The sequence below is a fragment of the Engystomops pustulosus genome, chromosome 1, assembly GCF_040894005.1.
Source record: "Engystomops pustulosus chromosome 1, aEngPut4.maternal, whole genome shotgun sequence".
Lineage (NCBI taxonomy): Eukaryota > Metazoa > Chordata > Amphibia > Anura > Leptodactylidae > Engystomops > Engystomops pustulosus.
This window is the reverse complement of record NC_092411.1, coordinates 147,116,273-147,130,584: the sequence shown is the minus strand read 5'-3', so window position 1 is coordinate 147,130,584 and position 14,312 is coordinate 147,116,273. Positions and strand designations below refer to the sequence as shown.

At 41.7% G+C, this 14,312-nt stretch overlaps 1 protein-coding gene across 1 annotated transcript in view; it reads left to right on the top strand.

Moving 5' to 3' along the window:
- Nucleotides 1–14,312, top strand: part of ARMC6 (armadillo repeat containing 6) — a 20,816-nt gene extending 6,504 nt beyond the window's left edge. The window contains exons 4-8 of the mRNA XM_072156216.1: nucleotides 1,283–1,853; nucleotides 7,668–7,813; nucleotides 10,327–10,458; nucleotides 10,703–10,840; nucleotides 13,959–14,312. Coding sequence (XP_072012317.1) covers nucleotides 1,283–1,853; nucleotides 7,668–7,813; nucleotides 10,327–10,458; nucleotides 10,703–10,840; nucleotides 13,959–14,171 — 1,200 coding nt within the window. The 3' untranslated portion in view covers nucleotides 14,172–14,312. The remainder of the gene's footprint in view (nucleotides 1–1,282; nucleotides 1,854–7,667; nucleotides 7,814–10,326; nucleotides 10,459–10,702; nucleotides 10,841–13,958) is intronic.

Here is a 14,312-nt window from a genome sequence, read left to right as displayed (position 1 = left end):
TGAAGCCCAAAGTTTGCAGTTACTGACTGTTGAGGGTAATTTGCTTAAAGGACACCTGTCATCAGGTCTCTGCCACTAGTCCTGTCACTACTACCTGTTGGAGCAGCTCACAAGGATCCCATCCCAGCCTTTATCTAGTTATTTCATACATTATTCATTGTAAAATCACATATTTTTTATCATGTAAATGAGGCTGGTCACATGGTCAGAGGCAGTGATGTCCTAATGTTACCCCTCCCCTCTCCTCCACCTGCTCATGTCTGTGTGTAATGTATAGTAAAGCATGGCTAGTGTGAGTGCTGTACCTGCTGACATGCTGCCTCCTCCTAATACACAGGTGAGAGACACAGACATCAGCTACACATGAATCTGACATGTTCTCCTATAACATGGCTGCCTGGAGCTGTTGTATCTCTCCTAAACACATGCACACACAGGCTGCAGGGGGCGTGGCCGGCAGCACCAGGAAGCACATCATTATACAGCCTCACATCATCATACAGGCTGTCAGTCAAGCACTGGGGGTGTGGCTGTGCCTCCCACTCATGAATAGAGTGGACAGCTTGAATATGCTAATGCTTCATTGGACATTTCACAGGTCATTTGCATACAGCTTTAGGACCTCATTGCTTAGGTTTACAGGCATGTAGAGGGACAATGAAGGGATAGATGCAATGCTCTCTAATGGCAGTTTATGAAAATATATTTAGTTTAGGGGGGTTATTTTGCATGACGGGTTCTCTTTAAAGGGCTCATCTATGATTTTATTTGACATCCTAAGGCCTCATTCACATGGGCATATGGGGGACATATATACGGCCCCTATAGGCCGGCAATGGGCGCCGGTACTGTTCCATAGCCGAGAAAAGGTAGGACATGTCCTACCTTTTCTTGGCATACGGCGCCGTGCGCCATATATCCCTATGGAGAGGGGGGAGTGAGCTGTGCTCACATTCTCTCCCCGACGCCGACGTGTGCCCGCCATATTACAGTATTTGTGGCCTCTTTTGAGGGAATGCCACAGTATTTGTGGCCTCTTTTGAGGGAATGCCACAGTATTTGTGGCCTCTTTTGAGTTAATTGTTTAAAACCCTTTAAATCTAAGAATAAAAATCTGTTTGCTTACAATAATCATTAGCTTACACCCTACTACACCCTATATTAAGCTAAACGGCATGCTGTAAGCTCCTAAGTTAGTGGCTAGACAGGCCATGGTGATATCTTTTAATTACAATTATTAGGAATAATTGTCCATTTAATATTATTTTAACTTGCTTCTTAGACCTTGGAGTCCTTGAGAAAGGCTGTGGAGACCTGTTCTGTAAGTGGTGTCTCTGAGTTTCTTGTACAGTTTGGGGATCAGTGCAAATTAGGCATGGCACATCGGTACCTTGCTGGACAGAAGTCTGCCTACCCTGTAGTCCTGGAAGCATGGAAAATGTGTGACGGTGAAAGAGAAGCTCTTTTGAATGCCCTTTATGCAATGTCTGCTCTCACTGACGGCCAGCCTGATTTGCTGGAGGGTGTCGGACAAGAACTGTTAATTCGTTCTCTGCAGAATAATTTGAAAGATGCTGAAGTGACTTTATTTGCCATTCGTCTTGCTCGCCACGTATGCTTGAAGCATGAACAGAATCGTCAGGACCTTGTAAAAGCAGGAATCTTGCGCCATCTTGCACAAGCCATATCACACCATGGGACTGATCCAGATTTAGTACGTGAAGCATGCTCGGCCTTGAGGATCATGACTTTTGATGATGACATCAGGGTTCCATTTGGACATGCTCATGACCATGCCAAGATGATAGTCTTGGAGCACGCTGGCTTGAAACTATTGATTGAGGCTGCAAAAGGTATTTCTTTTTACCAAATAAATTGATTAGCTTTTTTACTGTGAGTTTAAAATTACAAAGTTTGTCCAGTTTTAGTACATAAAAGTTCTACAAATTTCCAAATATACCTTCTGTATCAATTCCTTATGGTTTTCTAGATCACTGCTGGCTAAAAATTCAATGTGAACCTTCATTACTTAAAAAATACTCCTCAGTTGTCTGCTAAACACATAACTGTGTAACAAGCTATGTCCCTGTGTTTCTATCGTGTAACCATGGAAAGATTTTTATCTACTGTAAGTAAATAAAGAAGGTTCACTTTGACAGAAAGCAGAGATCTAGAAAACTATATTGCATTACTCAAGCAAATAGCTTCCTGCAATTGAATGATTTTCCACCTTATTCAAACTTATTTTTTGTAGCAAATATGGACAAATCCCAGAAGTACAGAGCCAGTTGTCATTCAGCACATGACATTGGAACACGAAAAAAACCTCTTTAAATAATCTACCATCAAAAACAATCATGATAAACCAAGGACACTTGCTAATAGATCCAGGCACCGTGACTGTGGTAATCTTCTTATATTTGTTATCTATGGCCTCCTTTCTTTTAAATGTAAGCTAATTTTTCCAGTTTCCAGAGCCCCTCAGGGAATATCTTTTCATTGGTTGATACAATGCGCAGAACATGTCTCCCCTCCCTCCTGAAGGGAACCTTCTCTGCTAATTGTAACATAAAGTGGAAAGACATCACTGAGGGGTATGGAAAGCCCTCAGGCTCATTAGCATAATTCTGAAAGTTGATTTTTAGAAGGAAGGAGGCCATAGATAACAAATATAAAATGATTACCAAATTCACAGTTCATGGATCTATGAGTAAGTGCTTCTGGTTTTTCGTGATGGATTTTAATGGTAGATTTTCTTTAATATCAGTGTACCTATGTGACAACATTTTATGATCTAGGGTTGCACCGATACCAGAATTTTGAGTGTGATACAATACCTAAATCTAGGTATTACCTAGATCTTCAATACCAATACGATACTTTCAAGGCAAGAAAAAGTCCATAGTCTAGTATATAGAGTCTCTGCCCTGTATCTCTATAGTAGGTGAAGTGTAGAGGTTGTGAGTTCAAATCCGGGCTGGAAGAAAAATTATTTAATTGAATAAAATAGAGACCTTTTGGGAGATTTATTAAAAGTTTCTTAGTAGTATCGCAAGTAACAGAAACCTGGTATTGAACCGTTACGGCTTTGAAGGTATCGCACAAGTATCGATGTTTAGATGCATTGTGCAAGCCTATTATCTATTTCTAGGAGGTTTCATAAACTGCATTATCCTATTATTTCTCTATTTAAGATCTCTTTGCACGAATGCAATGATAGTAAGTAATACATGATAAGGCTACATTCAGACAATGTATGCCCGCCGTAACGTAGTACAGCGGGCATACATTGGTGCTGCGGAGAGGAGCAGGGGATGAGTGCAGCTCACCCCCGCCCCTCTCCATAGGCCTATACAGCGCATGGTGCCGTATCACGTAGAAAGATAGGACATGTCACATGCCGTGAGCCCATAGAAGTGTATGGGGCGTATATATCGGCTGTATATACTTCCCCCATATGTGTTTGTGAATGTAGCCTAATTCAGTAAGTAATGGAATCAAAGACCTCAGAGTTTTAGCTCCCTCTCCTCTGCTTACTACTTATCGCCTGATACATTGGTTCACTGCATTTATGGACAAGTTTTTATCAAGAATCTACAGCCTGGTCTAAGAATTCTGGCAAAACTACTAACAATTGATTACATAGTGACATAGCCTCCCAATCAGATGGCAATGACACTACAAATGTGGTGATGATCTACTCCATCAGAAAGAGGACTATATTATGATTTTTCCTGGCCAGATCCATGCAGCACATCTTTACACTACGCACTTACAGTATATCAATTAAATTATTGTATTTCATATACTGTGTCCACTAATTAATATACAGCACCCTAAGGCTGGGTTCACATGATGCTTTTATGTGTTTTCAAACCCAGTGCAAACGCATCAGGCAAAACTACTGAACATTCCCACATATATAAGCTATTTGATTACCTTTTAACATTAATAATGATAATTAAAGGGGTATTCCGGGAATATGAACGCCTGATACAAAAACCCATAATACTATAAACAAAATGAATATAACAAAACTCCATGTCATTAGTCACAAAATGGAGCTTGAATAGTTTGATTTTATGATTCACAAAATTTCATGGCCTCTCTAAAGTATGCAGAGTTATCACCAAGATGGCTGCCTCTGGAAACTGCTCTGCTCCCAGTGATGATGTAGCAGACTTCCTTGCTCTGTTACCATAGTAATGATATGTAACTGCCATCTCTACATATTACCTCACTGAGATGGTTCTCACCACAACACCGGCCATACTGTCTGCACTGTAACCAACCGACTACAAGCAAACTGGTGATGATCACTTGACCTGCCCAGGCAGGTGCAGGATATGTGATGTGGACATGTGACCAGCGGCCATCTTCTGTCCTGTCTCTGCTCCGCTCAGAGGAAATCAACGGACAGATTAAAGGGCCAATAGAATTTTATTTCTTCATTACATTGTATGTCCACAGAATTATGTTTTAAGGGAAGCAAAATGTAAATAACAACTAATTTACATATCCACTTACATTTTAAGGATCCACTTGTATATGAATTATGCCGATTCCTGGAATACCCCTTTAAAGTAAAACACAAGTTACTACTTAAAGAGAACCCGTCAGGCAAAATAACCCCCTAAACTAAATATATTTTCATAAACTGCCATTAGAAAGCATTGACTCTATCCCTTCATTGTCCCTCTACATGCCTGTAAACCTAAGCAATGAGGTCCTAAAGCTGTATGCAAATGACCTGTGAAATGTCCAATGAAGCATTAGCATATTCAAGCTGTCCACTCTATTCATGAGTGGGAGGCACAGCCACACCCCCAGTGCATGACTGACAGCCTGTATAATGATGTGAGGCTGTATAATGATGTGCTTGCTGGTGGCCACGCCCCCTGCAGCCTGTGTGTGCATAGGAGAGATACAGCAGCTCCAGGCAGCCATGTTACAGCAGAACATGTCAGATTCATGTGTAGCTGATGTCTGTGTCTCTCACCTGTATATTAGGAGGATGCAGCACACACCAGCCATGCTTTACTATACATTACACACAGACATGAGCAGGGTGAGGAGAGGGGAGGGGTAACAGGGGTGACATCACTGCCTCTGACCGTGTGACCAGCCTCATTTACATAATAAAAAATAGATGATTTTGCAATGAATAATGTATGAAATAACTAGATAAAGGCTGGGATGGAATCCTTGTGAGCTGCTCCAACAGGTAGTAGTGACAGGATAAGTGACACAGACCTGATGACAGGTGTCCTTTAAATGACACATATGGGATTGGGATACGCTTTGCCTGAAACTTTGTGTGAGGGCAGCCTATTATATAATTTCCCCTAATTTTTATATTCATTTACCTAGAGCCCCCCCTAATATAGCCCCATAATGATTTTATATTAATTAATGAATATATGATGAATAATATGAGTACCATAAAAAAAACTATTGACTCGAGTATAAACCGAGGATGGGTATATATCCAGCAACCCCCCTAGTATATAGTCACCTTGTGTATAGCCAGCAGCCCCCTTGTATATAGCTAGTGCCTGCCACCTTGTATATAACCAGCAGCCCTCTACCACCAGTATATAGCCGGCGCCTGCCCCCTTAATATATAGACAGCAGCCTTAAAAAATAAAAACTCTGTTCCTGGCCTATGCTCCGTCTTCGGGTCCCTGTGTGGTCTGGTCACATTCACCATGATGTCAGACGCTTGCTGACATCATAGTGTGTGCCGATGAGGGCGCACACACTATGATGTTGGCAAGCAGATGACGTCATGGTGTGCCGACACGGGGGTTAAAGACAGAAGGAGGACCTGTGGGGAAGCGGGGGTGTGTCGATAAGGTGAGTACAGGTTCTCCCCCCACAGACTCTGCTTATACTTGTTTCTATTTATAGAATGGAATGAGTAATGAATATATAACCCCCCCCCCCCTTCTAATTTATTTAAAGGCCTCGGTATACAGCTCTCCATATACAACCCCAAATAAGTTATATACAGCGCCCAATGTTTCATAAAAATCCAGTCCCTATATACACCCCCCTCCAGTTTAATTATAGCGTACCCTACATAGACACCCCTAGTTTAATTAAATCTATCTCCTATATACAGCCCCAACAAGTTTAATTAGATACAGTACTCGCCATATGCAGCCATAAAAAAAGATGTCCTCCAGTTAAATACAGCCCCATGTACAGTAGGGTTGCACGATGCATCGAAATTTCATTACTTATACGATACTTTTAAAGCCAGAACTGAGTGACTTCCAGACTCTACAGACTCCTTGTATCTGCTGACATCCGGCAGGGAATCCTTTTGAGACGTGTGGGGTTAGTGGCAGAGCAGGGACCAGGTCATCAGGGAGATTTCACCATCTGTCCATATATGGTCTCCACATCTCCCAGGGCTTCCCCAGACACACGAACTCTATTTCATTCAATTACCATATATACTGAAGTATAAGCCTAGTTTTTCAGCACAAAAAAATGTGCTGAAAACCCAAACTCGGCTCATACTAGAGTAAAAAAATATAGATTTTACCAGGCTTTTGTGGTAAAATTAGGGGCCTCGGCTTATACTCAAGTATATACGGTAAATACTTTTTTGCCTTGCCTGCGATTGGAACCCACAACCTCCTCCCTCCAACTGCCATAGAGAGACAAAGCCTCAATCCACTGGTCTATGGGAGGATATAATGAGCTTCACTATTAGACTGTGACACAGGCTGAATATGTTAGTATATGACGAGGGATCTTCTCAAATTATTATTATTATTATTGAGATTATTATTATTATTACTATTATTATGGAGATGATAATATTTAAAGCATATAATACACTTAAATGACAAAAAGACAAAATATAAGTAAGGGCTCATTCAGACGGGCGTGTCTTCTGCTCATCTGCAAAAAATGCGGACGTCATGTCTGTGTTCAGTCCATATTGTATCCTTTTTTTCAGATATGCAAAAAAAGCTGCAACACTCTGCCTAAAAGTGTCATGCATGTGCTGTCCATTTTGCGGATCCATTGACTTCTATGGATGTACCCGTTCTGCATGCTGCAATATCCATGAAAAAAACAGTGGATCTGTTTGCCATCCGTAAAAAAAAGGATAGCACGCAGACATCAAAAAAGCCTGTCTGGAGCCCCTAAATTATACTATTTAGTATAGTATTTTATATTAACATTACTAGGACAACCTTTACAATACATATGCTACACTGTCATAAATCACTAAAACTTCTGGTTGACCGTTACTGATCACATGTGTTTCAACGGAAATGCAAATACAAATACAATCAGACTGAACCCCGCCCCCAGACATTTTGCATTACATGCCCATGTGATCACACCCTAAACAAGGGCTTGAAAGTATTGTATTGGTATCGAGTACCGTGATACTTTTATGGGTATCGTATCGTACAAAATTCTGGTATCGGTGCAAGCCTAATGTACAGATGATCCACAAGATACATTATATACAGTGCCCCCCATATTCGTCTGAGGTGAGTCTCTCCACTCGCCTGATGGCAGATGTGACCCTGTATCAGTGTCGTTTTGCTCAGTGACCAGATGGACTGTCTGTTATGGATGAATTTGTGGAACAGTTATTATGATGTGGTGATCTAACAATAATATGTTTGTTTTTTTAGGCTTTACAGATAACAATCTAGTCCTAAGTGAGCTATGTTCTACTGTTGCTCGACTTTGTGTGCGCAATGAGTTCTGCCAAGATGTGGTCGACCTGGGTGGGCTGAACTTTATGTTGGCCCTGCTAGCGGACTGCATCGATCATCAGGTAATATTCAGCTTGCCACTTCTATTCTGTCTGTTGTCATCTCTGCAGTCTGAGTTTTGATGTGCACTTGCAGATGTTGGGAGGAGACCCCCCCCCCTTCCTACATTTAGTTTCTGTGTAATCCAACACCTCTGAAATCTTGTTGCTTACAAGATGGAAATCACAGAAATTATAATTGCACTTTGTGACAGCATTATTTTTGTTAAACAAAGGTCTTATGTAATATAGATATTTGTCTTTGGCGTTGAATAATAAAGTTCTTCATCTGTGCATCATACATACATGCTATCCCACCGCAGTCAGACGCCTCCTCAGATTGCCTTACCTGGCAAACCCATGATGCAGGTCCTACAGAATTTATGTAAATCTTTTATCTAGAGGTGACACAGCTCCTAACTAAAAGTACCATTAACTCACAAGGTGGTTTGGATGAGTAAGGGGTACATATCATTGGTTACTGGTATGCCCATATTGTACACAAATATAACATGAGAAGGGATCCATTGTATTTTTTATTTTGTTTTTTTTTAAAGTATATTTGTTACACAACATAATGTTTTTAAGTTGGTGGAGTATTTTGGAAATGTACTTGTTGTTTTAGAGCATTGAAATATATTACCTCTTGAAGTATGCTCAAACTTCAATTAAACCATACGTTATTGCTTCCATCTTTTAAAGGCAAACTACCATTAGGTTTACCAAAAACAATCTAAAAATACCATACGCTCCTCTTCATCCCAATCCCGGGGCTGTTTTACTTTAATCTTGACATGCTACAATCTCCTGGGAAAAAAAGACTTAGTATTAGCAGGCTAGAGCTTGGGGGCAAGATGCCTGGCGCTCCGGGCTGCTAATTATTCACTCTTCCTGCGTGAAGTCACCTCCCTCTCCCAGCATGCAGGGGCGTGAAAAATTAGCAGGCTGTAGCGCTGGACTTCTTGTCCCCACGCTACGGCCTCCTAATTGTAAGTCTCTTTTTCTAGGCGATCCTCGACATGTCAAGATTAAATAAGAGCACCAGATGAGCGTGGGGGAGTATGTTTGTTTTTTGTTAAACTTAATTGTTGTTTTCCTTTAAATTAAAGAAGCGGAAACCTATAAAATGGCTGATATAGAATAGTTTTACAACTGCCCCCCCCCCCCCCACTTCTGTCATAAAATAACAAAAAGGAATAGCCACTGTCTATTTTTCTCACTTTTAATAACAGAAGGTAACCTTCTGTACATTAAAGTTAAAGGGGAAGGGAAGATGAACAGAAGACCCTTCCATTCATCTTTGTAGTTTTACTACATACTACATTTTACTACATTCTCATTAACTGGCACGGAATGCAGATACGTACAACTGAGCTGTAAAGGGGTTGTCCACTTCTATGGGAACCTTTCACACTAATCGCTTATAAACCACCAAATGTACCTTATATGGGCTGTTGTATGTTTTCTGCACATGTCTTTATAACGGACCAATGCTTCTTTTAGCCAGAAATATAAAGTTCTATTCACAGACTGCTACCAGTCAGTGGTTCGGGGAACAGCAGTCAAGGGAGCAGCCACCCTCAGGGCCACCTCGTCAGGTAACCCTGGCCTCCTTACCGCCATGGAGCTGCCATCAGCCCTGCCTCTTAGCTCTTTGTCATCTTCCTGTCCTTCCGTGGTCGTTAAAATCATGCGCAGTGCACATGTCATCTCCCCTCCAGCCCTCTGCGTATCCGGAGGGAGAAACGCACACTGCACATGCTCGGGTTTCTATCCACTTCGGCACGGCGTACCTGCTAGTCGGCCGCGCATGTTTCTCCCTCCACATATGCACAGACTTTGAGGGAAGATTACAGTAGCACTGCATGCGATTTGAAACAAGACCGCTGGAGGACAGGAAGACGACAAAGGGCCAGGAGGCAGGGCTGATGGCAGATCCATGGCGGTAAGCCAGGGTTACCTGATGAGGTGGCCCTGAGGGTGCCTTCCTGCTTGACTGCTGTCCCCTGAACCCCCACCTCCCTGACTGGTTGCATAATTAAAAGTTATACAAATTTCCAGTATACTTTCTGTATCAATTCTTTACGATTTTCAAAAAATAAAAAAAGCTTCATTGTTGTATGACCGCAAGCAGAGATCTGGAAAACCCAGAAGAATTGATAGAGAAAGTATATTGGAAAATTATAGAACTTTTCATTACACAAACTATATCAGTTATTTGCTAGAATGTTCTTAAAGTGAACACTACCTTTAAAGATAAAAAATGAAATAAAAGAGATGTTCCTTTAATGGATACTAAAATATATCTGCTAAAATCATTTTAAAATAAATATTTAAAATAACTTTCAGTTAAAACTTTGATATAAATCATATATTTGTTAATTTATTTATGACTAAACAGATGTGAACGGGTATAAAGTAGATCAGCACCACTTGTATATAGAGCCTCCAAGCATTCTGCTGTATATTATCTGATCTTGTGGTGTAAACTATATGATATAATTCTTTTCTCATGAATGTCATCATATTCTCTCTAGGAGCTTGTAAAACAGGTACTGAATGCTATTAAAGCCATTGCTGGTAATGATGATGTGAAAGATGCCATTGTTAGCTCTGGGGGTACAGATCTGATTGTACTTGCAATGACACGACACCTCTCCAATGCCCAGGTATGTTTTTTTTTTTTTTAAACATAAATAACTTGTCCTTGGTTAAATATACGGTGTATTTGTCCTTGGTTAAAAAACGGTGTATTTTTTTGTGTGTAGGCAATTAGTTTATTAACAAGGTTATGTCACCTGCAGTTAGATCAGGAGGCCGGGAACTACCATAACCTGGGTCAATCATTTTTGAGGGAGGTGTCAATTAATAATTTCTGTTAATTCTTATTTGCTCTGGGTTCTCTGTTTTTAGATCTGTGATCAGGGCTGTGCTGCCCTTGCTATGTTGGCTCTGCGTAAACCTGAAAACTGTAAAGTCATTATGGAAGGAGGTGGGGCACTGGGTGCTCTTCAAGCAATGAAAGCTCATCCTAAAGATGCAAGTGTACAGGTAGAATATCGCAATACAATAGTACTTTATTGATCCCCTGGAGGGAAATAGTTTTCTACATAGTGTATCGGCAGCTATTAAACACACAGAGACAAGCATGATGTTATAGTTACTTACATACATACACTACGAGAGTTACGTTCTTGCAGGTTGCTAGTTCCTTAGTTGCAAACAACCAGGGCTAGACGCTGATGGCAATTGGGATGAAACAGTGGTGTGCTACTATTGGTTTGGCAGAAGAGACACTGCTCGTAGCTCCAATCTTGCCAAGTACCGGCGCTTAAGCTGCCAGGCACAGGCTACCACTGGAGCTGTGGTACAGTGTCTTCATGACTTGCGATGATGCCATAACTGTTGCTCTTGGCTGCCAGGATTCCCGGCGCACTGTTGCACCAAGTCATGCGACGTGGAGCCCTTACTACTACAAATCTGCTGGGTATTGAAAGGGAGGTGAAGGGCTAAGTGGCAAGCTGGTGCCACAGGGAAAGGGGTGGGGGGACCTGGAGCAGATGCACCATTCTCAACAGTACATTCTATTAAGTGCAACTGCAAGCCCACCAGATTTAGAGAAGGTTAGTCGGAGGACAGAGTTGAATGGAGTGACTTTACTTTTTGAAGATGTAAGATGAGTAAAGTATTTTGAGTTTGACAAGTACTTACATTAAAGAGTCCTTTTGTTCAATTCTGGTCTAATTCTTTGTGCACTTATAAAAGCACTTAAAAGTAGGCATCTAAAGTCTGAGAGACCTTAGGTCTGCAATTTATACACCACAGACAATTTGGTGTATTAAAGGGGTATTCCCACAAAGACCAGTTTCTTAAATATACAAAATAATACATTCTCTAATTCAGTGTTTTTAAAGAGAACCCGTCATGCAAAATAACCCCCCTAAACTAAATATATTTTCATAAACTGCCATTAGAGAGCATTGCATCTATCCCTTCATTGTCCCTCTACATGCCTGTAAACCTAAGCGATGAGGTCCTAAAGCTGTATGCAAATGACCTGTAAAATGTCCAATGAAGCATTAGCATATTCAAGCTGTCCACCTTATTCATGAGTGGGAGGCACAGCCACACCCCCAGTGCATGACTGACAGCCTGTATAATAATGTGGGGCTGTATAATGATGTGCTTCCTGGTGCTGGTGGCCACGCCCCCTGCAGCCTGTGTGTGTGTTTGGGAGAGATACAGAAGCTCCAGGCAGCCATGTTACAGCAAAACATGTCAGATTCATGTGTAGCTGATGTCTGTGTCTCTCACCTGTGTATTAGGAAGATGCAGCCTGTCAGCAGATGCAGCACACAGACTAGCAATGCTTTACTATACATTACACACAGACATGAGCAGGGGGAGGAGAGGGGAGGGGTAACAGGGGTGACATCACTGCCTCTGACCCTGTGACCAGCCTCATTTAAATGATAAAAAATATGTGATTTTACAATGAATAATGTATGAAAAAACTAGATAAAGGTTGGGATGGGATCCTTGTGAGCTGCTCCAACAGGTAGTAGTGACAGGACAAGTGACACAGACCTGATGACAGGTGTCCTTTAACTAAACTACAGCATTTCACAGATATAAATCCAACCTGTCTCTATCAGTCCTGGTGTACATAATTTCAGTTGCCCCCAGACACGCCCCTGACTTGGGGTTGGTGGCCACTATCTTGGATTCCATCTTGGATTCTTGGAAGGAGGCTGTGCTGCTGAGTTTGTGTCTTTCCGCTCTGAGCCTGTAGCCACACCCCCTGCATGGAGCTCAGAGACAAACACTGATCACTTTCTGCCAGGACATTGTGAGCAGAGAGGAGCTACAAACTGCAATGAGATGTGCAAAAAGTGATCCGGGGGGAGGGGGAGGCAGGCACATATATGCGAGATGCAGCAGAGCTAAAAGTGTAAAAGTCTGTCAGCCTCTGTGTAATACACCATACATTTCATCATCTCTGATCTGTCTCATCTCTCTCTGTGTTAGTACAATGTCTGAAGCCAGATGAAAGTGTATATACACCTGTACCCTGATAATCTAACCATGCTGTGACCCCACAGAACTAGATGGATCATAATTTGTCTGTTTAGAGCGGCCCCGCCCACACCCTGGGATTTTGCATTGAGGAGCCTAGGAAGTTATAGGAGCTAAAATGGCAATAGCCCTTGTAGTAACACAATTGTAAAGTAAGGGGTTAAAATGATCTTTATTGTGTTAACATAACTAGGGAATTGAGATGTGAGAATTTTCTTTTGTGGGAAAACTCCTTTAACATAAGGGTGTAGAGAAGACAGGAGGAGTCAGTGAGTTTGGATCACTAGTAGGTGACTTAATAACATTGTTTGTCATTTACATACAGTTAAAGGAAATCTACCACTTAAAAGTGGTAGGTTTATACACATATACATGGCACCAGCTCAGGGGGAGCTGGTGCCAGAGCATATTTTTGTTAGGGGAACAAAGCCCCTATTGCAGAATTCTAAGTTATATTAACTTATAACTCGGCGCACTGCGCTTGGGCTCGGCGCACCATGCGCGCGCCGAATTCTGAAGTGCAGGAGAGTCGGTGACGTCACCGAGCTCTCCGGCACACGCGCGCCTGCGCAACTTAGCACGGGGAAACAGGTGGGCATACCGCGTGTGAATGGACCCTTAAAGTGATACTTACTTCGCTACCTGGGAATGTAAGAAGAGGGAGAATGAGAAGATAGGGCCCGAATTATCTTTGAAGGACCTTTTGCTGGCCCCACGATTTTCTGTGTACAGAGGTACACTGGAAAGAAGCTAAAATGATGCAAATTTCCCATCTTGTCCTCAGGAGGCCAGTATGATCGAACGTTGTTGAAGAACAGGGAGCAATAAGTTACTGTATTAATTTTTGGTTGGCACCTCGCCATAAATAATAAATAAGGGGGGGTTTGGGTTGCAATTTGGGCACTCGGCTGCTGAAAGGTTCGCCGTCACCGGTCTAGAGAATAACATTTTTTGTCAGAGTATTTCTGGAACTAGATCTATGAATTTTAAATTCTATATCAGAAAAATTGTTGTAGTTGATATAAATTGAATATTCAAAAGTATTAATGCGTAAAGTTTTACTAAAATGAAATTATGTTCGTGTCTACATTAGAAACAAGCCTGCATGGTGATCAGAAACCTGGTGTCCCGCACTCGTGATTACTCACAACCTATCCTAGAAATGGGAGCGGAGTCTTTAATTCTACAAGCGCGCTGTACTCATAAGGACTGTGATGATGTCGCCAAGGCGGCTTTGAGAGACCTTGGCTGTAAAGTGGAACTCCGGGAGCTATGGACTGGTCAGAAAGGCAGCCTGGTGCACTAACCACATGTGAATATAAGTCCAAAGCAACATCAGGAGCAGTTGTGATACCTTAACCCATAGAAGCAGAGCAAGTGATGACCAATTCATATTTATTTTATCATTGCACTATTTTCTTGCTGTTTATTGAATGTTTTTACACAA